The 22,282-nt window shown below is 41.2% G+C and overlaps 1 protein-coding gene and 1 long non-coding RNA gene across 2 annotated transcripts; one reads left to right on the top strand and one right to left on the bottom strand.

Annotated features, from left to right (window-relative positions):
- The first annotated feature begins 63 nt into the window (after nucleotides 1-63).
- Nucleotides 64-16,532, top strand: COMMD5 (COMM domain containing 5). The gene is made up of 7 exons (XM_040614455.1): nucleotides 64-250; nucleotides 3,376-3,536; nucleotides 4,666-4,694; nucleotides 8,577-8,627; nucleotides 11,419-11,514; nucleotides 13,445-13,520; nucleotides 16,005-16,532. The coding sequence occupies exons 1-7, from the start codon at nucleotides 82-84 to the stop codon at nucleotides 16,104-16,106; spliced, it is 684 nt and encodes a 227-aa protein (XP_040470389.1). The 5' UTR covers nucleotides 64-81; the 3' UTR covers nucleotides 16,107-16,532.
- On the bottom strand, nucleotides 13,559-21,611 carry LOC121097442. Its single transcript, XR_005830959.1, has 2 exons — nucleotides 21,348-21,611; nucleotides 13,559-15,876 (listed from the first exon to the last, which is right to left on the bottom strand). It is a non-coding gene; the product is annotated as an uncharacterized LOC121097442 (long non-coding RNA).
- Nucleotides 21,612-22,282: the final 671 nt, after the last annotated feature.

Genomic DNA, 22,282 nt, shown 5'->3' with positions numbered 1-22,282 from the left:
GCCACAGCGCCCCCTGCCGCGGCGGAGGGCGGCCCACGCCTACACTGCCCCCCGCCCCGCCCGGGGCAGGGCCGCGCTGCTATGGCGGCGGCGGTGGGCAAGGCGGCGGCGGCGGCCTACGGGCACGGCGAGAGCGGCGGGGGCCGCGGCGGCGGCGGCTTCCTGGGGCCGCGAGTGCCGGCCGAGGTGGAGGCCATGGCCCGGGGCGTGCAGGACATAGGCAAGGAGACCTTCCGGCGGCTGCTCAGAGGTGGGGCCTGGGCGCGGGGCCGGCGGGGAGCCCGGGACCGGGGGAACGGAACGGGCCGGGGCTCCCAGGCAGAGCCGGCGGGGGCGATGCGCCCCCCGGGGCAGCCGCGGGTGCCGTTCGGGGGGCGCGGGCGGCTGCAGGGCCCGCTCTCGCAGGCCGCGACGCGCGGGCAGGGCTGCCGCGCTGCCGGGGCGCTTCCCACTGCTTCTCCCTGCCGGGAGCTGTGGCGGAGGGTCACGTTCAGCGATGGGTTGTCTCGGCTGTATCCGAAAATTGGGTAAAATCCGTGAAAATCAGCAAGGGCCGTCTGCAGCAGTGGGTGGCCCCGGCTGTTACAGGCATCCCTGTCATCCCTGGGGCCCAGCGGGTCGGTGCCAGGCTGTGCGGGGCAGGCGAGAGTCAGAGGCCCCACGGATATTTCCGTAACGTGCAATAACGGAACCCGAGCATGCACGTGTCTTGCAGAGGTTGGGGCTGTCAGATTGGAAATGACTGATTGATGTGGGTTTTGTCCGTGAGGCCTTACCCTGTGCCTAAGGCAAGACAGCTGAGACTTTCTCTGGGCACCTTTGACCACCAAAATCCAAGTTCCTCTGTTGAGCGTGGAAAACAATCACAGAATGACCCAAGAGCTGAGCGGGCAGCTTGTTTGTGGCAGAGGAGACCAGCTGCTGCGTGGCACGGCGTGGTGCTGCAACCCATCTGTGCACGTTCTCCCGGCCAGTTACATGCTCAGTAACCTCTTTCCAGGCTTTTTCTTCCAGGTTTGAGTCAATAAGGGCTCAAAGCACCCGGTAGCTGGTTTGTCTTTGGAAGCGTTGCTGCAGAGTGTCAGGAACGGAGCAATGTACCCAAGGTTTCCTTGACACAATTGAAAGCAATAAAGCTACGTATAGGCAGAGGCATTTGGGACAAAAGCACATACAGATGTTGAACCGTATTTGCTGTCTAATGCAGGGACAACGGAGACTGAAAAGCTGTGTCCGCACCAGGAAGGCTGACCGTCTCCTAAACCCCATCTGGGTTGAATTTCGGTGTAAATTAGCGCCTGCGTCGAGGTGTGCAGTAAATGCTGCCTGCTGCAGGGGAGCAGAGCCCTTCCGAGCAGCGTGCAGCCGCAGCGGGTGGCCCTGCCACACTGGTGCGCCCAGGGGGGCCATGCCGGGGCCGGGGGAGGCAGCCCCCGCACGGCGCTGGGCTGGCAGGGGTCTGCCCTCGTCATTGCTGCTGCTGCTCTGGCATCCACAGCTGGTCCAACAGCGTTTTTTCCCATGAAGGTTTAGTAGTCTTTGAAGACATGATGGATTTCAACACAGGGCATCAAAATCACAGGGGTGCTTGCACCCAGTTAGTTTTTTGAGGCTGTTGCTCTACTACTAAACAATCACCAATATAAAAATGAGATGCTGCTTTATATGCTTCCTTGGCTCACAATGGAAAAACATCATATGCCATTAACTCTGTGTTATCCAACCAGTGTTATTGCAGGCTCTCCTAAACTGCAAGTGTAAGTTTGAGACTGCAGGCATCTTCTATTAGGAGCAAGTGAGATTTTCTTGGGATGTTTTGGGGCTATTCTTTTTTTTTTTTTCTCCCTCAGGTTGACTGTTGGAATATTTGTTTTGTTGCTGATATTTCTGAGTTCTCTGAGCTATGCTGAGTGAAAAAAAATCTTGTATTCTAGAGTAATGCTAGTAGTTTATAAAAGAGGACATGGATTTTTAAGCAGTGTTAGGGCTGGTCAACAGAAAGAAGACTGATACTGTCATTAAAGCTGCTTAGTTTAAAACTGTAGGCCACCTGTTGTTCTTCAAAGAAACAAATCAAAGTTGCATTTAAGTAGGTAAGTAGACAGCAACCTGTTTCCTGCTCTGTGCATCATCTACTAGACAGGCTTCAGTGCTGATCTGTATTTGGCCTTTCCAGTAGACTCTTCTCAATGTCAGTTTGGTTGTAGAGCTGAGTCTTTTTCAGACAGCATGGAAAGCCTGGTACTAGCACCTTGCACATCCTAACTACTCTGTGCAAAATCTGCCACACAGATAGCCCCGGACAAATTCAGTCAGCCACGTAAACGATCCAAGACTTGCCACTGAATTTGGTGTGCATTTAAAAATGTGAAAAACAAAGAGATTTTGTCCAGAATTAGAAGATAGTAGCTAGTGGAACTCACCTAATACCAAAAGGAAGACTGGCAGTTTGATTGAAACTCTTTTTTGTTTCCCTCCTCCCCACCCCATTAGTGTTAAGCTAATCTCTTACTGTTGGCTTTCAGTAACACTTTTTGTGTTTTATTCACAGCACTAATAAGGCTCGTTATAAATGACTAATCTAATGCCCCGATCCTGCAATGGGATGGTGTCAGTAATCTTTTATTTTTCACCCATGGTGGTGCTTCCTGTGGCTCCAGTAGTCTATCCGCACTGATCAGAACGCAGAACTGAGGCGGACATGACAACAAAAATTTACATAAGCCAGTGCATAGGTGGAAAAAAGGGAGAAGAACTGAACGATGAAGAGTGAGATAAACCCACACTAGTTGTCAGCATATAATAGTGCCACATGCGTTAACAGTTGTTTCCTTTGAAGTTTGTATTATCAGCAGTTGTGCCAACTACAAGACTTGAAGTTTAATTTTTTTCTCCTTGCTCATTTAATCCTTAGTCTCTGCAGACATTGCAAGATAAATTAATTATGTAAAATGTTGGAGAACAGTGTTGAATTGTTTACTCTCAATCCTTTCTTATCCTGTGTATCAGAAGTGTAATATAGCTGTAAACAGATTTGTAACATGAACAAGTTTGTTGATAGAATCTCAAGTTGGATTTGTACTTGTGAGCGAAGAATTTTTTAATCTTTCTTGCATTATCCCACTAGAACAAATTTCAACAGTGAAAACATCTTCATTGTACAATATAAAAGCTTAATCCACTGAAGTTCTCTGGGTAAAGTGTTGTGAAACTGACCTGGGCTGGTGGATGTATTTATGGAGACCTGAAGCAACAGTTTCATGTCAAGAAAAAAGTCAGTTCATTAAGCCAAGTAAAATCATAGACATGTTTATGTTCATGGTCTCCAGGTGTTGCTCTTTTTAAAGGGAACTTGCTTTGCATTCTTATTCGCAGTTGCTGTTAATGCATTGGAAGGAAAAGACTGCAAGGAATCTGTCAAGCTGATTGCAGAAAGCACGAATCTCTCAGAAGAGCAAATTGCATTCCTCATTTCTGGCATGTACACCCTTCTCCGAGAAGCACTGAGACTGCCCTTATCAACTTTCAAGCAAGAAGTAAGTTCTGGGAATACTTGGTTTCCTGATTAAGTTAAAAGCTGCATCAGATGCAAGTTACCATCTAAATCCTATTTGCCAGGGTGGGAGCTGCACATAAAAACGTTGCTCCAAGTTAAAGTGGTTGGAGGAAACTGTTACAAATCTAGAGCTTATTATTTTACTTGTTGGATAGACTTACAGTGAGCTTTTTGGAAGAGTATTTAAGCTTTGGGAAAGAGATTCCTGTATCTTTTTCTGCTTCAGCATCTTTACTGTGCATGTTTGTTTTCACTCTTAAATTAAAACTCCAAATGAAACCATTGCAAAGTGTTATTTCACTGGCATCAAGTCTCTCTCTTACCCCAACTGTGTGTCCGCACATACTGCTCATGTTGTCCACACCTGCCATTTCTCATATCTGTTTGCTTGCCTTTCTTCATACTCCTGCCCTGGGGGAAGGAAGGTCTTATGGTCAAAGCCAGATAGTGGAACTGGGAGAAAGTGCTATTTCTGCTTACGCTATGGATGTTCAGTGTGAACGTTTATGTATCTGCCATGTTCCCAACCCCTATCCCTTCTCCATGGCTATTTTTTTCCCCTTTTCATGTTACTTTACCTTACATATTTTCTTTTCTCTTTTCTCATTTCATTTTTATGTGAGTGAACCAGTTCAGGGTTTCCAGCACCTCTCTCTTGTTTAAGATACTGTTTTCATATTTACCTGCACATACTGGGAAACTTCATATAGTGCAGGACACATAGTGAAAGTATGCTTTTAGTATTCAGAGTTTATCTTTTTGCCACTTCCTTTCTGTTGTCATTGTTTAACCAAGTTACTGCAAAACGTTTGAAATAAGGGCACATAATTACTCTAAAAGAAGAACCTGTTATAGATGACTACATAAAAAAAATGGCAGGATGTCGTTTTCAAAAATAAAGGCTTCCAAGAGATTTAGTTTCTCACAACTTGATTGAACACTTCTGGGAATTCTTCTCAATATGTAACCTGTCATTTCAGAACTACTACCACTGAGGACTAAAACTTTTGGGGAGAGATACCAAGCTATTAACCACAATTAATTCGCTAGATAAGAAATCATCTTTCAAGACTACATCCTGTAAAATTTCACCTTCCTTGTCTTTCTAGGTTTTTAAGGAAGACCTAAAGGAGCTCAGGTATGCCTGGGTTTTTTAATCTGTCTGCTTTTTCATAGTAACTGTTTCCCTGAACCAACTTTTTTACACAACAAAGTTGGCATAAAAATTACTTGTAAATAACACACAATACATCTGTTGCCAAATGTCATGTGAAGCCAGAGGAAAAAAACAGGTGTTGTGTAAGACTTCATTTAGCACTGAGCATGAGCAGTAAATTTCACATGCTGGGGACACTGGTCTAATTTAGTCCATAATGTAGGTTATGCAAATGTGAGTGACCTTCTCTCTGCCATCCCCACCTTGCCCTGCAATATTTTTTAACATGTTTGGTAAGACGGTGGTAACATTTCAGATGCTAAGAAATTGCCCTACTTCTTTGCTTCTGTCAAAAGCCAGTGATATAACGCTCATGAAATCCCATCACCGTGTTCAGCTACGATCTCTCCTGCCCGTTACCCGAGGAAGCATACATAACATTTGTTACAAATTAGTCCAAGTCTGTATGAGTCTGCTCAGAGTATCTCTGAATTGACCTTCATATCCTAAAAACTAGACAGCAGATGCTAATAATTTTTATAGGTTTTCCCTTATTTCCGTCTTCAGTAGCAATGAGAGAGTGACAGCAGCTAATGTTTTCATCTATAGAGAAACCTTTGCACCAAGGCTCAATTATTTTAAAATGTTCATTTCCCGTAATTCTTAGCATTCTGATTGTTACCTAGGAGAAATACATAGATACGTTTCTAATTCTTTTTTCATCCCTTTTTGTCGGTTAACCTGCACATTGGCTTTCTCCTCAGACTCCGTTCTACAGAGTCATAAGCATTATTCACTTTATGAGCAACTTCAGGCAAATTAAAGCTGCGGATTTAGACGTGTAATCGGTGAAAGGTGTGACTGGGGCCATGATGAAAGGTGCCTTGCTAGTTGCTAGAATTCTGTCTGCAGCTCAGTGCTGGAGTGTGGCCTGGCTTTTGTCTTGTGAGCTAAAATGCAAGCTGCTTCCTCTGCCACGTCATGGAGTTCACACCCAGGTTAAAGTAGGTCAGTAAGAAGCTGATGAATCGCTTTTGACCCAGAGGGAGTTCTTTGAGGTGCACACAGAGTGTGTTCAGTGTGATTACGGAATAGTGAGGAGCACTGAAAGCTCCATGCCAAGTTCTCTGGGGGCGGGTGAACATTCCCCTGTTGAGCAGTGGAGATAGTCGGTGTACAGGGCTGCTGGAGGTCGCTGGCTGTACACTGGAGTACACTGGCTCTGTTCAGAAATACAGACTCCCAGGCTCCTGTCCTTGTTGTTTCACCGTACTTTGATGCCTTACACTTTTGTAGTTGGTGGTTGTTTTTTTCTCACCTTATGGTTTATTCATGGAACTATGAAGACACTTTTCAATCTGGGTGATCTTTTTAATGTCTTTTCTATCCTGAGAATTTTTTTTTATCGTTGTTCTGGTTAACATGACTGATATAGCAGCAATAGTTCAGGTAACTGCATTTGTGTTACTTGCAGACTTGTATGTTTTATGTTGCTGCTCGTTGCTGCTATACTTCCATGGTTCTCACAGTATTGGGACTTTTCCTGTCTTCCATCTCTGACAGTCTTTATTTCCTGTGAGTAGCTCTCTTCACCTTGTGGCTAAACTTTTTAGAATACTAAATAGCTTATTCTACTCTCAAGGCATGATATTTAGTAAATTCAGTAGCACCTTTAGCATCTTTGATTCCTATGGGAAATGTAATTTCCTATGTTTCCCAATGCACTTGAGTCTGAAGATGAAATATCTGCTTGTTTTTAAGACACCTGCTAATTACATTCAGACACTTATCCTTCTGCAGTGACTTCTTTGGCTCAGTCTGTGGTCATGTGCATGAAGAACACATGTATTTGGTTGAACAGCAGTGTTTTAGCATTATTAGCACCCAGTGTTTGGTCAGGTATTTTGCATTTTAAGGCAGAAAAGTGGCTTATTTCTCTTTTTTTGTTGTGTCGTCTTTTAAAAGGTTTTAGCTCTGAGCCAGGCTACCTTTTATTCACCTCTCCATCATTCTATTTTTTTTCCTTCAGTGAAGCTGAAAATTGGACTAATACCACCCATATAGCCTTGTAATTCTCACCTTCCTGGTGATGCAGCTGGTCTTGGCTTCTAGTTTTGGTGGAGAGAGAGGATGTGAGACATGCCCACTTCTGATTAATTAGATCAGTACCACTGGTTTCACAGGGTTGCCATTCTGTATCCCCTGTTTCTTGACCTGACTGGCTGACCCAGTGAGAATAAATTCACTCTGAATTGTGGGTGCTATTTTTTCCCTTCCCTCTCAGGTTGTTCAATAAGTGTATGGCTCAGGCCAATAACGTGCGATTAAGACATCTTCATGCCTTCCTTGCCCTTTGAGTCCCTTCCTCAGAATGTTCCGTAGAAAACTGATTGCCATTTGTAGCTCAGGCTTGAGCTGTGCTATGTTCTCTGTCTGATCTGTTTAGTGTGTGACTGACCTCATATAAGCTGCTTGTGCCAGGAGCAGAATTTTCAGCAAAATCATGAACTGCACAGCAAAAATAATGCTACCTTAAAGGCAGTATTAATGTTTCTGTTTTAGTAACACTTGCTCTTACAGTTGAGCAAATATTGTGATAGGTGTCATAATGATCATATTACAACCCCCCGTCTCCAGCTATTCTGCTACATGCAGAGGATACTCGGTCATCATCAGGATGGGTTAAGTGATGCGCTTGCACAGACATTATAAGTAATGTTTGCAGAAATAGTCTTGTCTCTTCTGAAAGACAGACAGACATATGCAGCCAAAAAAGCACTGTCTAATCCCTCCTCCTCACTTCCCAGTTTGCCTCAGATAACTACCTTGCTAATATGAATTCAGTTTTACCCAAGCACCATTTTAAAATGTGTTTGAACCCTGCTTGTTCCATTAAGAATTCTAGCTCAGCTGCTGTTTCATCTTCCCACTGTACGAGTTGATGAGTTGTTTTTTCTCCCATCATTAGACACTGTAAGCCCTTTAGGACAGGTGACTTTCTTGTTTGCTTTGATCTTTCTTTGCTATACTGCTGTGTGTCTCAAGCCACTAGTGAGTAATGTCTCTGGGCACTGATTTATGTTGAGTGCTGGATTAACTGTGGCAGCAGTAGTCACTTCTCCCACTTGTCCAACCTGCCTCTCTGTAGGAGGTTACTGTCCCCGTGGCGAAGGCAGCTGAATGGATAGTGTTTGCTCTGCAGTCTGTGCAGTTCGCAGCCTGATACACTGAACTGAAAATCAAGAGCAGCTTGTTTGTAAGGCAACAACAGCGTCAGAGGAGTAGAGTAGTGGAGAGGCTTAAGTGGGTGGAGTGTGAGTTAGTCTATTCAACCAGTTCTCATGGTCCCCATCAAATTTATGCTTCTCCTCCCCATGTTAGATATGCTCCTTTTGTAAGTAATCTGAGCTACGAGGGCCTCTGGTTTTACTTTTGAGGGAGCAGTTCATTCTGTCTTCTTTTCATTACACTTCAGTTGAAAGTGAAACAAAATGTATAGGTTTGGGATTTTTGACAGTATGCATTGCTGGCCTGCCTTCTGCACTAGTCAGAGCCATCAGGAAAACTTTTCTTGACTTTACTGAGAGAAGTTAAGCAAATACTGGGTTCTTTTGAAACTTACTGTTGCCATACTAGGTATGACAGGAACATGTGATACAGTTTTTAGGGTTCCTGATATAAAAACATAGGCTGTTCTTTTGAGAGCCTAGACTGAATCAATACCAAAGTGCTTATGTAAGAGCTGATGGCAATTCATTTTTTGTTTTCTATAATAGTTTTGAGGGGTGTGGGGGTGGGGTGTTGTAGCTGAGGCTGTATATTTTTGGTTACAAAAAACTTAGCTATTTTGTATTGCTCTTTAAGGATACCGGAAGATTTCATTGTGGACTTCTCCAGCATAGTCTTTGGTAACAGGTTAGTATCTTCATGTGTCATGCATTGTGCAGTCAGATGGATTGCACAGAGCTCTGCTGAAAAAAATCCCAGGCCTACTGAAAGAACAGCAAAATTCTCTAAATTAATGAGAACAAGTTTTGTCCCATTATTCTGATTCGACATAACATGATGTCAATCATTCATGGCTATATATGTGCAGTAGGTAGCCTTCATACCAACTCTCCGTTTTTCTGTGATCATTGCCCATCAGTTTCTATAATGTTCTATAGACTCTGTAAGGTGCAACAGTACCTACAGATGAAAAATGCATTGTAGAATTAAGCATTTTTATCATCATTATCATTGCAAGTTAGAGCAAAAGTGAAAGACTTACTTTGTTGAGAGGCAAGCTACATATGCCTTCTATATGCTGTGGTTCATGAAAGCTTTCTCGGATAGCATTTATTCAAGTCTTAATGTACAGTTGAATGGGGAATTCACACTGAGTAACTTGATGTCATGTATGAGATATCAAGTGCTCTGCTAGCTGTAAGTCATTTTCAAAGCAGTATACATCAGTAGCTCTAGAGGAAGTATTAAATCAGGAACTTTTTGAACAGGCTATCTGTTCTGTCTGTTCCAGGCATTCCTTTTTTCTATATGGTCCTCCGTTCAGTCATATTTAGCTTAATCTACATCTAGAAATTGCTTGAACTTTTTCCATATGCAAAACTTCCCTCCTGAAACTTGAGGTCACTCAGCACATAGCATCACTAACCCAGTGCTGCTCCAGATATTCTGCAAGGAATTCTGGTGATCATAGTTGTGGTTTTTCAGTTACCCTCACAAGGGTCTAAATGCTGCTACCAAAGTTAAAAATATTTTTCATTTCCTTGGTTAAGATCTTGGCTTAAAGCTAAAGGTTCTTGGAGTAAAAATAAATTCAGCCTTCTCATCTTTTCTTTGCTCTTCTGTTTGAATTATAGGTGTTAAGAATGCAAAATTCATGGTTGCAAAGTGGAAATATTGTTTGCAGTGGAGAAAGAAGATAAATTTAGATGTCATTTGAAGCATGCATGATTGTCTGTTTTCTACTGTGAAATCACGATGCTGGAAAATTTAGCTTTTTCTCATTTTGAAAGCTGTGATTATCCAGTGTAATCTTGCTCTGTGTTTTGAGACCAGAGAAGAGCACCTCAGATTTGATTTCTAGACAGATCTGCTTTTATAATCTTAAATGTAACACTGAATCATACATATGCTTATTGAGTTGTAAATATATATGATTGTGATGGTAAAAGAAGTATTAGCATCTGATCAAAAATTCAGTATGAGCTAGATAACCCAGAAAAATCCATTTTTAATACTTTTGCTGGCATCTTATCCTATTTTTGCAATTTTGACAGTGAGTAAGAACCAGCTGATCTATTTTTTCCTGCTCATTCCTTTACCATACTATTAGGAATGTGTGTCACTTATGACACCACCCAACACACACACACCCCCCAAAAAAAAAGGATAAATTCTTTCTTATATTGCCTTTGCTAATGCAAGAGAATCGGAGGCTCTCAGCCTGTCAGCCCATTAATCTTCCTGGGCAGTTTCTAAAGGCACCAGCTAACTTGCACACAAGAATCTGAGTAGGCATGTTAGACTATCATTCCTGCAGGCCTTGATTTGTTGAGAGAGGATTCCTTTCTGATGTAAAGTCTGTAATTAGATTATGTCTAGCACCATGGATGAAGGATGTAACATTTCTTATCCTGCCCTTAATGGGAGTACTAGAGTAGCTTTGAAATGTACCATAAATAACTTGCAGAGACATGGGATGCTTAGCAAAAATTATATATTTTTTTTTAATATATAAATACGCTAAGTAACATGAAGTCCAGACTAGCTCCCAAATGGACCAGCTGAATGACCTCATTCTGAAGATATTTCAGGATATATATCTAAAAATGGATGGTTGTTATGTCTGTATCAGATCTGGCTTGTTTATTTACCCAGAGCTTAAGATGCTGTTAAAATTTTTAAATTCTCAACCATCTGAAGTTTAATTGCTGTCAACTGTATTTCCTTACAGAAATAAACTGAGGCTTGATCAGCCTGATTCTTCCTGCAATATAAGTAATAGGTGAAGTCCCTGGCTTCATACACATTAGACTAGACAGAAATGTTGAATGTTGTGCTGGAGTTGGCGGTGAACATTATGTAAGGAACTTAGATTTTGTAAATTATGTTGCATTAACAAGAACCACCGTGGTGGTGTTTGTGAGGTTTTTTTTTAAGTATGCTTCAAAGTACACTCTAACATTCTTATGTTTTAAAACATTGCTGCTTGCTAATACTAGGTGCTTTCTGCTGAAAGAGCACAGTGACCGTATTGCAACTTTTTTGCTCAAGTCACCTGTCTCATTCCTGCTTGCTTGTTCCTGTTGAATCTGCATGAAAGTAAAGTTATATTTGCAGAGACCTTTCTATACCTCACAGCTGCGTATAATTGAAATAATAGATATGTCAGCCACCACAATGACTCTTAGTAAACTTTATAGTGACATCAGTTTACTGGAATTACACAGAGTCACTTGGTCTCTTTTTTTTAACTTGGACTTTTTAACAAGGTTTTAAGTGTAGGATAAGTGGGCAACCTGGACACAGCTGTCTTAAATACACAAAACTTCCACTCATTCAGACCTCTCTAAATGAGGGTAGATGCAGGACAGAAGCAATTTCTGGACAGGTTGGTTTTGAGGAATCTTATTTTCTCTTTAAATTGTTGTTTCTTTTATGAATTTGCATTTCAGTCTCTCATTTCTGATTTACTCTGTAGGCGGCCCACTTCCGAAGGCACAGCTCTGATACAAGGAAGTAGGTTGCCAAGCATCCAGGACTTGAAGTGGAGAGTGGACGTAGCTATATCCACAAGGTATAAAAGAGAATCCTGAGTAACCCTAGAAATTCTTTTTTTGGCCAAGGTTAAACTGACTTCTTGCTGCTTAAAAATGTTAAGAGTGTTAAAATATATCTTGTTGGGGATTGGCACGTAGCATTCAATGGTAAGATAGGAGGGAATTTTCTGAACAGTGTGGAAGTTGATTTATGTACAGGTTACTGCTATTAACAATGACCTGCCAACAGGCTGCAGCCTTTGTCTTCTACTAATGATACATTTTAGGCTCCTTATTTGTTTTGATCTCTAAAACCTCTGTGCTAGAAATATTTCACTCAAACTTTGAGTCTCTCTTACAGTATTTTAAAACTTAGCGGAGCCAATACAACCACACAGGTCCTCAGAGGTGATGCAATGAATCAGATGGATTGAGCCTCACACAGCCAGCCAAGCTCTCAGTTACACCAGAGCAGGGGAGGGAAATCTATTCAACTTCTCAAGTGGACTACCATTTCTGTTGCACACATTAAGTAAAATTACTTTCCATCACCTGTACAGTCTGCTGTGGATTCTACAAAGAGAGGCTTCAGAACAGCACTTTTACACTGCCATGGTTAAGCAATTGGTCATTGATCTACCTCCTAGGTTTTTGGTGGTGGTTTGGGGGTTTTTGTTGTTTGGGGGGGGTTGCTGTTTTGTTCGGGGTTTGCGTTTTTTTTCCCCACAAAGTAAGGAGTAAAGAAAGGCCTTTGTGATCATCCTGTCTGTGCCTGCAGTGAATAGCTTCTTGCCACCTGCCACAGCAGAGGCAGCTGGGGGATGGATCTGTGGGTAGAGCAGAAGGAACTGGAAACCTGTTGTGTGTGCTGTTCCTGGTCTTTGTCTAGCTCTAACCAAGACAGATTGAGTTGAAAGAAACTGGAAGATGATTCAGTGTTTTTCAGTAGCGTAAATTGTTAGCACGAGTGACCTCATATTGTATTCATGAATACCTGCATCCAAGGGAGAGTGTAGTCTCTCTGCTGCCATAGTTGGGAGGCCTGTGGTTATGTAATCTTCCTGAATTAGAATATCCTTCCATGGATAGTCTTCCTGAAATCAAGAGAAAAGGCTCCTAAGTGAAAATTGCAATGGCCACAAGCTACTAGTTCAGGTGACTGTCAGATGAGCAGTGGTGTAAGCACCACACAGATAGCACTGTGAAGAAAAAATCTGTACCTGTAAGAGAGCAAAATATACACAAAAACATCCTCAGGCACAATGCTTAAAAGCTGCATGCAAATCCCATGACTTGTTTTCCAAACAACACAGCACCAATACATTATCCTTTTCTATTTTCCTTCATCTTATTTTCCTTTCCAGTCAACCTTCCCCCTGGGATTTCTTGTTTTATCATCCAGTAACGGCCTCTGCGAAGAGGCTGTAATGCCTGTCAGTACCTGAGCAGGCTTTGGCAACATTGGTTAGTGGAAGCCACGCAAGAATGACTCATTTCCCCTCTTCGGGTCATCAAATAAAATAACAACCCACAAATTTATCATGAAGACTGGAAGAGCTTAATTCCCCAAATGAGATGGCAGTTGAAAGTATAAAGGGATGGAAAGAATTAGTGCAACATGGTAAACTGCATAAGAAAACTGTGCGTTATTAGTAGCAGTACTTGGTCAGCTCTTATCCCTGACATAGTTCCACTAAATTGATTATTATGTAAAATGAAAATGCTCCTAAATTTGCAGTTACTAAACTATTAAAAAAAATTTTAGTCTCAATACTGAGGTAAATAAGACAGAACTCGTATATTCAGGAGTTCTGTGTTCCAGCCGTCCAAGTACAGGACTCTATGATTGAAATTACTTATGTCCTATGTAGAGCCTACATGAACATTTTAAATTGTTAATGTACAGTGCTGTACTCATCACACTGCTGATGTCTATTGTTGTAATACTAATAATGTAAATAATTTCAGTTCACTGGCCCGTGCACTTCAACCATCCATTTTAATGATGATGAAGCTTTCAGATGGGACAGCTCATCGCTTTGAAGTAAGTCTGATTGCCATAATAAATAAAAAAGAAAGCACTTGAAGTTCTTTTTAGAAAGTTGAACTACTGTTTAAAATATTAAAGCTTTTGTAAACCATGTATTATCATTGGTTGGTTTGCTTGGGAATCCTTCATGTTCAGCATAGCCACATACAATATATAATGAAATGCCAATGAAGCCTCATTTGTTAGAGGAATATTAATCACTGAAAAGCACCATTGCTATCTGGTATGATTATAAATTATGGTTTTGTTATCAACTGTAACCTTCAGACCCAATGGTGGCTCCTGAAGGCAGGAAAATTACTGGGGTAGTTTATATAATGTATGATACGCTTCTAAGCCTCCTACATTTGGTAGAGAATGGTAACATTCTCTTCTCTGGCAGGGGTAGTTTTATTCTTTTTCTTCAGTACAGTTCTTGCTGCTAGAGGGAAAGCAAAACTCTTTGCTTTTTACGTCAGAATTAGTCAGTGGCAGTATTTATGACACTGTACATAAAGGCTTGCCAGAAGATGGCATGAACTCTTCCATATTTTCAACCTTTGGAAAGGAATGCTGTTTATTCTATAAATAACATAGTGGTGCATACAGGAATTCAGTGCACAGCAGGCATTGTTACATTTGAACACTTAAAGGTTTTGGCTTCAGTTCATGTGTTAGTAGTAGTCTGGAGGAAGCACCAAGGCACTGTGGGTGGAAAGAGGTGGACTGATTTCACTTTTACAAGGGCTGACAAGAAGGCAGCCATTGAGGAAGGCACAAATCCTGTGCTACACTGCAAAGTGTTGGGGGTGTCACTGCAAATTCACCCCTCTGTGGGCAGTCCAGCTCAGAACATCCCATATGCTCCGTCTGAGGTCTTCCATGGAACTTAAATGATGCCATGGACTTCAGGTTAACCCTTTACAACAGGGCAAGTTTCACTTCTGAGAATAAAACTAGTATATATTCTTTAAGTGTCAGTTTGGGGGTTTATTTCCTGGTATCTAATGTCAAGTCTTGGTGCCGTTGTTCCTGGTTGTTTTTGGTTTGGTTTTAGGTTGAGGTTTTTTTTTTTGGTTGTAAGTCTGTGGAAGACCTTTTGCTATTCTGCAGTGGAGATGTGTTGCTGTGCCTGTCCAGTATGCACAGAAGTGGAGCTATCTGATGGCAAACAACGTGCTTCTCTTAGAATCACCTTGCTGCTGCTTAGATCTGAATGCCAAAGATCTGGCTGTAAACATGATTGCTGTACCTGATGAATGGTATTCCTACAGTTAGTAGGTCTTTGGGATAAACCTGTGTTTTGGCTCAAGGTACCATATGCAAGCAAATATAGTCTGCAGCATTTCAGTTTCCTTTCATTTGGACAAGTTCAGAATGTCCTGCTAACAGGGCTTATGTCAGATGGTAAATCCAAAAGATAATTCTGTTATGAACAATTTTAAAATGTGAATGCCACAGGGAGAAGTTACACATTTGGTTTAGGTTTTTAATTGCAGTGTGACTGTGTGACTACTGACAATGAAATTTTTTATAAAAAGCAGTGGGAATTGCAGCATTTTGAGTCTTGTATATATGTCAGAAGTGAAAAGGACATGATGCCTTTTTGTGCATTTCTGATGCATATGGAAAATGCAAATCAGATGTTAGATTCCTCTCGCAAAATTGATATCTGTGCTACAGTAGGCAGAAGGATGACAAGGGACTCTGTCAAAGAACTGCGTGTCTTCAATGTAGTCAAAGAAGTAAATTAGGCGGTGCTTGGCAGAGCAGCCTGGGACTAGCTAGACCACTGTCGGTACTCAGGTGAGCATGTGCATTTGTGCATTGCACTAGTGTTAACCTGGGTCACCCAGTCTGTGCCTATGCTCAGATGTGGTTCTCCATCTCAACAGATGATAGATTTCCATCCATGTGGCTTCTTGGGCTTGCAGTGGTAAAGGAAATTCCATTAGTCTCCTGCAGTTGAAAATGTTCTGTATATTTAAAAATCTTTTGCCTTCCATGTATAGACTGTACCTAGTCCTCTCAGTTCTTGAGGTTGCTGCCAGGTCTCTTGCTTTGAGGCTCAATTCCTTTCTTTTGCAAGTTTGGACAAGCAGGATATCTGGACTTCGTAGCTTGAGAATTCTGTAGGCCCCACAACCTTTCACAACCTCTTTATCTTTCCTTCCAATGCATGACACTCTTACTTTACCACAGCGGCTATGGGTTAACATTCTGGAGTGCTTCCTTTTTCACATCAGGCAATATAGAAAATGTACTATGTAGCTGTTATTTCTGTTTCTTCCCACTCTCCTTTTCCTTTTTCACCCAGATGATTTAGTTGAATTAACTGAATTTTATTAACCTCAAATCCTTTGTCTTAAATCTAAAAAAAAAAAAAAAAGTATTTTAAGACATTGGGCTGACAGTGTGGAATGTTCCCTATCCATAGGCATGCCCTCATCAAAGTTCACAGGATGATTCATATTTTCTAACTGGAATATTCTGTTTCAGGTGCCAGTTTCAAAGTTTCAAGAACTGAGATACAATATTGCCCTTATACTGAAGGAAATGAATGATTTGGAGAAGTGGAGCATACTGAAGATCCAGGACTGAATACTTCTAGGTTGGGAGTTTATAGACCAGATCTGAAACCCTCAGCAAGTTTTGTGAATGGCAAGGCAGAGGACCATCACCACTTTGCCTGTCTGAACTTCAGTGTAGCGTTTATGATGTCTGCTGTAAATATTTTTTCTGATTCAAGTGTTAAAAGCACAAGCTCTTTTCATAAGACTTAGGAAAAACAAAGTATCTATGAAAAAGTATAATGCTGCTTGCGAGCATTTTTGTATGATTCATCAAAACATTTTTTAAATAACTGTCTTAATAGATGTAAGAGTCATTTATTTCTGATTGTGATTCATCACTAATTATTTTTGAAAGCCTGTTACCGGAAGCCACATCAATGTGTTTCATAAGAAAGCTCTGCAGTATCTCAAATAAAAAATAAAATTAAAAAAACACTCCTGTGCTCTAGTATGACAAATGTGAACTTGAGTTTTGCATAAGTAAAACTGCTGTCTGGCTTCTCACTAAATGACTGAGGTATAGCTACAGATATTTAAAGGCTAATTTTGAAGAAAATTGCAAGTCTGCAGATCAAGAAAGAAATATTGACAGACAACCAATTCCGTGGAACTGCAGAAGTGGAAAGGTGCAATCAAGTCTTTATCTGGTTGATCAGAATGGGCTAAGTAGCAGTAATCTCATAGATTTCTAGCTGGAAATGCCTGCCACGTTTCATGTATTTCCGATGTGTTTGATGTGATCAGAATCATCTGACTTATTACTGGGCAGAAACCTCTGCCACTGCGACGATGGCAAACCTCAGGAGGCAGTAGTCTTGTAGGGCACTGCAGCTGTATCTCACCAACAGTGCAAGTCAAACCCCAGGATTTATCTGGCTGCCACAGGTAGTTTAGAAAGTATATGCCATTACCATTGTTAAGCGTTGGCTTATTCTAGCTGTTTTCAGGGTTTTTACCTCAATAGCACTACCCATACTTCTCTCTCTCACTTTTTGTGATTGTGGAATTTGCCTTTATCTTCCTTAATCCCTGCAGAAAACTACTGAAATTAAAATCATGGATGCAGGAGGCCTTTTACACTCCCACAGATGTTTGTGTAGGAAAGGATGACTTGGCTTTTGGATTCTAAGAATCACACCAGGCATAAAAAGAATTAATTGTCATAATTTTTAAGAGGAGACTTCTTTGACAGCAGTCTACACCAACCTAAAGACCGCTAAATAGCTGTGGTCCAGAAAGCTTTTAAAATCTGTGCAAGAACGTCTCCTGTAGTTTCAAATAAACCAATCAGCCATGATTTCAAACGGTTCGAAAGCTGCATGTTCCGTTTGCTTTGTAGGCTACCCATGGATAACTTCCAGGTGTTATGCATACTGCCTCTTAATTACTGTGTGCAGGTAACACTGAATTTGCTCCTACAACTGCAAGTGGATTGTAGATTGCATTAATGTGGTGCTTTCTTTTTGGTTTCACTTTGTGAAGCTTGTTCATCTTCTTTCTGGAATTACATTATCAGAAGCTGTGAAAGAAAACATACATTCTGACATTCCTTTTTACAGCCTTTCCCTTCTGAGTGTTTAGGTTTATATGGTTTCAAGCTGGAGAGGTACCTTGACCATAAGTGAAGTCTTTTCAGACAAATAGAACACTGCACAGGTATAAAATGACCTATTGCTCAAGACATTTGCAAAGTATTTTTTTTGACTGGTCAGAGTAGAAGAACCCATAAATACCTTTACCTTCTAAACAGAATATATTCATTCAGTTGTAACAGTAATTGTCCATGTTCTCCAGAAATGGAAAGGCTTCTTGACTGTTTTCATCATGTTCTCTGCAAGGGGTGATGGACCTCTTGGTCTCAAGTTTGTCTTTCCACACATTAAGCAGGAGTTTACTGCAGCTGGAGGTTTACCGTGCACACGGAGGGGTATTTAAACACTGCAGAATTTCGTTCCTCTGTACTTAAAAGAAGGGTTAATTTGGGCTTTCCCTCTGACAGATCAGTTTTCCAGTAAAACAGTAATTGTCACCAAAATGGGTAGTGGGAGTGGATAGTTCCTCAGTTTTGATAAAATACGAGCTTTCCAATTATTGTTAGGTTTCTCAGAACTTAGTGGTGAGTTGCGTGTCAAATATTTGTTCAACACTGAAATATCTTCTAACTTCACAATTAAAATACTCTGGAATTTAAATTCCACTGAATTTCTGACTGTAGCCCTTTCATTCCAATACAGAACAAAAGCAACTTTCTAAGAATCGGGGTATGTCTGAAAGGAAATTATTTTACCCATCTCACTCTAGGCGTGGTTGCACCTCAAGGACGCACTGAATCCTCTGTTCTGTATCATGCAGTGAAGGATACAGCTGGAATGGGATGCTTGCTTTGTCGGTCCCGAGGTCTTGTTAAGCTGGTCACTAGTCAGTTATCAATTAGTAAAGCAGGAGGTTTGCATGGAAAGGGCACTGTTTTTTTTTCTTATTGTACACTGTTAATGGACCAGCAGGACCTTTCACAGGTTCTATTGGTAGTTTTCCCTGAAAAACAAACCCTAGTGATTCTCTGTTTGATGGTGCCATGCATTTATTTAAACTGGATAATGTATTTGTGAATGTCTTAATTCTAGTGATTTCCCAACCATGGCATATGAACATACATTTCTCCTTTACACATTTTCTTTCGTTTCCTTTATAGTATATATGGAACATTATGCCTTTTCTTTCAAGATTAATGTGTCAAAATATATTTAAAATCAAACTTGATTGTTTTTCAATGTAAATCATGTGTATAATAGCAGAGATGCCCAGTGCCTGCAGGAGTAGTCTCAGACAGAATGCAAAAGGAGAGTTAGTTGCCAGAAGTCATTCAGAGATTCAGTGGCAAAATAACACAGACCTCACATGCCTTTGCTTCCTGTTCTCTAACCTTACCTTAGCACAGCTTCCTGACGTAATGGTCAGACCTCCCTCTGGTTTTGTTTTTAATTGGCCCAACTCCATGGGCCATTAGTCCAAATCTATTCTTGCCCATGGAGTATTACAGCATGTGCAGAGCACTTGAAAATAAAAAGCCATCTGTGGCTGTATTCATGATGTGACTTTTCACATCCCTGCTTCCAGTAAAGAAGGAGCTTTGTCAGCATGAGTAGTAGGTTGGAATTTCACACTTGGGTTAGTTGTGTTTGAGAGGAGAAAGAAACAGGTTTGATGGTTGTTTTTGTGGTCTCAGAGTGTGATGCAGATTATAGCTCCAGAAGAAGGATGAGGGATGTAGTCATGCTCTCATACTGCCTGTTATGCCAGCCATTAACTGCTGGAAGAAGATCAGTATTGTGCTCACTGTCATTAAAAGGAAGAAATTAAACCTCCCTTTGTAGAAAAACCATACAAGGGAGATGTGCTTTTACAGCATGAGTCACCTCCTAGCTTTAACTACTTCTCTTTAAGTGAAGGATAAATCCATTCTTGATCTCATAACAATGCAGGTAGGTAGGGGGGTGCTTTTCTCGTTTCTGGTGGTTTTTTTTTTTTTCTTTTTCTTTTCTTGCTTTCTAATCAAGTGCATCTCATGACCCACTGCTGCTCCAAATCCATGAATATATGTATGAATGTATGAAAACTCCGTGCTTTCAGGATGTGTTATATAAAAACACCCCAGCATATCTAGATTGACTACCTACATTCAATTTACACAGCTGTTTTTGCTAAAATAGTCTTTGCAGAGCCAGGTCTGATGTCAGAATCAAATATTTTGTAGTTGTTTGACTTCTAGCGAACAGTAAATTAGTATCTTGGCTTTAAAATAATATTTTGCCATTAGAGACTGTACAGCTCACTCTGTACCTGTCACACCCCACAAAGTACTAAGGTTTACTAACCACCGCACGTACCAGGAACTAACAGAGGCAGAGCCAGCTGGTTTCTCTTCCTCTAAGAAGTCACAGAGTTGTTGCCCATAGGCCATCCATGATAAAGTCTTAACTGTTTCCCAGCTTTGGATAAAGGTCTGTGTTCTGAACCCTTCTACGCATACAGCTTCCACCATGGGAGTAGTGCATAAGCACAGCTTCCCTTTCCTCTTGAAATGTTTCAGCCACATCCCTGCTGGTGTAAGAGCACTCCCAGAAGTACATTTCACAGTGCTTTTTTGACTCATTTCAGCCCCAAGTGATCAGACTGTCAGCTAGCCCTGCAGATGCTTCCATACATTGTAAACAGAAACTGTGGAAGTTTCAGAACACAAATGCTGATTATATTTTCTACTATAGTCTATTGCCATTCCCTATCTTGACTTCATGTGCTGCTAGAAACTCTGCCTTTCTACTGTGACTTACCTCTTTTAAGCATCTGCTATGTATCTATGTAAATCCTGGTGGCATATCCCTGCAAGAGAGATTGTCATTGCATTGCTACTGGTAACCAGTGGTTATGTCACTTTCCCTCGCTTGAATAGGCTTTGACTCATAGTGGTTTTCAGGACAATGGTTATAAAATAACACACTGAGGGGTTGCCGAGACTATAGTTTTGCAATAGAGACAACTGTCGACCTCAAGGCTACAAGAAAGTGTTTCTCTTTTCTTTTTTCGTTAAGGGTGTTGTTCTTTTATAGTATGAGTTTTCCTTGCATGGAAGTTTGGAGAGCAAGAAGTCGATGTTAGCAAGTGTGAGTCTAGTGGGAAACCCCCATACTTCTGAGCACAAATGCTAATTATTTCTAGCTGTTCTGAAGCATTGTTCAACTGAAACCTTCAGTGCTGCATTTGTCCTACCTTTGAATTATCTGATGGCAGGCTGTGCTATACTTTGGATTATTGTCAGACTTAAGTGATGGCAGAAAGAATCACTGAAACCAGTGGTTATTCAATTAATCTTTTTCTTTTTCTTTTACTAATTAAAGGATTTGCCTGGGAACAACAGTTAGATGTTGAACTTTTTCTTTTTCTTTTTTAAAGATTCAAGAGCCCTAGAGACAGAGGCCAAATTTTTGACAGATATGAAGTGTCTTGGCATCATAGGAATCAAAGCCAATTGAAGGATCTGATGGCTGGCTTCTGTTTCCAGGTATATATCTGACTTTCTGTTTAAGGTTGCCTACACACAGACACATAAACATCACAAAATTAGCCCTCATTATTGATTTGAAGTGTATATTATTAAAAGTTAAGATCCTGAACTTAAATGGCTTTAAATTAGATTTTCACTTTAAATCTAAGTTCATCTGGACTTCCTCAAGTATCCTCTCTAAACAAGGTCTTAGAAAAGTCACATTACCTCTCCTTCCTTCCATCCTTTGTCCTGTCCATTCAAACTCCATAGGCAGGGCTTGTCCCTTAATACCTGCTTAACTCACAGTCTGAGCTGGGGAGTCCAGACACTTCTGTAAGAAAGAAACAGGAAATTAATTCTTTCATCCCCTCTCTTCAGCTTTGTGAGGAGGCCATTAGTATCAGTAGTAGTATATCCTCAGAAATTTCAAATTCTGCAGTGGATTTTAAGACAGTGTGAAAAGTGCCTCATATTTTTGCGGTATTTGAAAAGGTATGTATATATATATTGGGCATTTCTAGCAACTGTAACTGTAGATCTGCGTAGAAGTGCAAAAAAAAAATATATAATCAAACAACTATTAGAACAACCTCTTCTACTTTATGGCAGCACAGGTGATTTTCTCCCTAGGCTACGTTTAGCACAGTTACACAACTAGCACAATCCTTTCGTATAATCAAAACTGGTAGGAAGGTGCAGGTCTAAGCGGTCAGCACAGCTGGTCTTAAATAAAACAAACATACACCGAAGGGCATGTGCTGTTTTATCTGGAATCTGGCACGGACAGGTGTATCTATGCAATCTGCCACACCACATGATCAAATAAACATGACATTTTCCTTCTAATGTTCCCATCGCTTGTCCTGAAAGCGTGATTAGCCAACATGGAAATAGCTTCACTAGTGCGTAGGTTTCACTTAAAGAGAGCGACTGAGTGCCTGACCGCAGCTTTTAAAAGCCCAGTTCTCGCAGGAAAGGGCATTCTTTTTTTCAAAGCCGCTTTGAACTGTTTTTTCTTTAGTGTTACAGTGAGTACCGAAACACCGAAGGCGGGATCTCTCGCCGCCGTGTCACCGCGGGTCAGACCCGACTTCCCAGCGCGCGTAAGCGGGCGGCCCGGCGGGACGCGCCCCCCAGCCGGTGCCAGGCGCAGGGCCCCG

Source organism: Falco naumanni, chromosome 14 (genome assembly GCF_017639655.2).
Source record: "Falco naumanni isolate bFalNau1 chromosome 14, bFalNau1.pat, whole genome shotgun sequence".
NCBI classification, from domain to species: Eukaryota; Metazoa; Chordata; class Aves; order Falconiformes; family Falconidae; genus Falco; species Falco naumanni.
This window is presented reverse-complemented; position numbering and strand designations above follow the sequence as displayed.

Excerpts from the sequence above, each read along its gene's own strand:
- COMMD5 (XM_040614455.1), top strand. The coding sequence starts at position 82 with ATGGCGGCGGCGGTGGGCAAGGCGGCGGCGGCGGCCTACGGGCACGGC. Across the intron at positions 3,537-4,665 it reads TATCAACTTTCAAGCAAGAA|GTTTTTAAGGAAGACCTAAA; the intron begins GTAAGTTCTGGG and ends TTGTCTTTCTAG. Across the intron at positions 13,521-16,004 it reads GGACAGCTCATCGCTTTGAA|GTGCCAGTTTCAAAGTTTCA; the intron begins GTAAGTCTGATT and ends ATTCTGTTTCAG.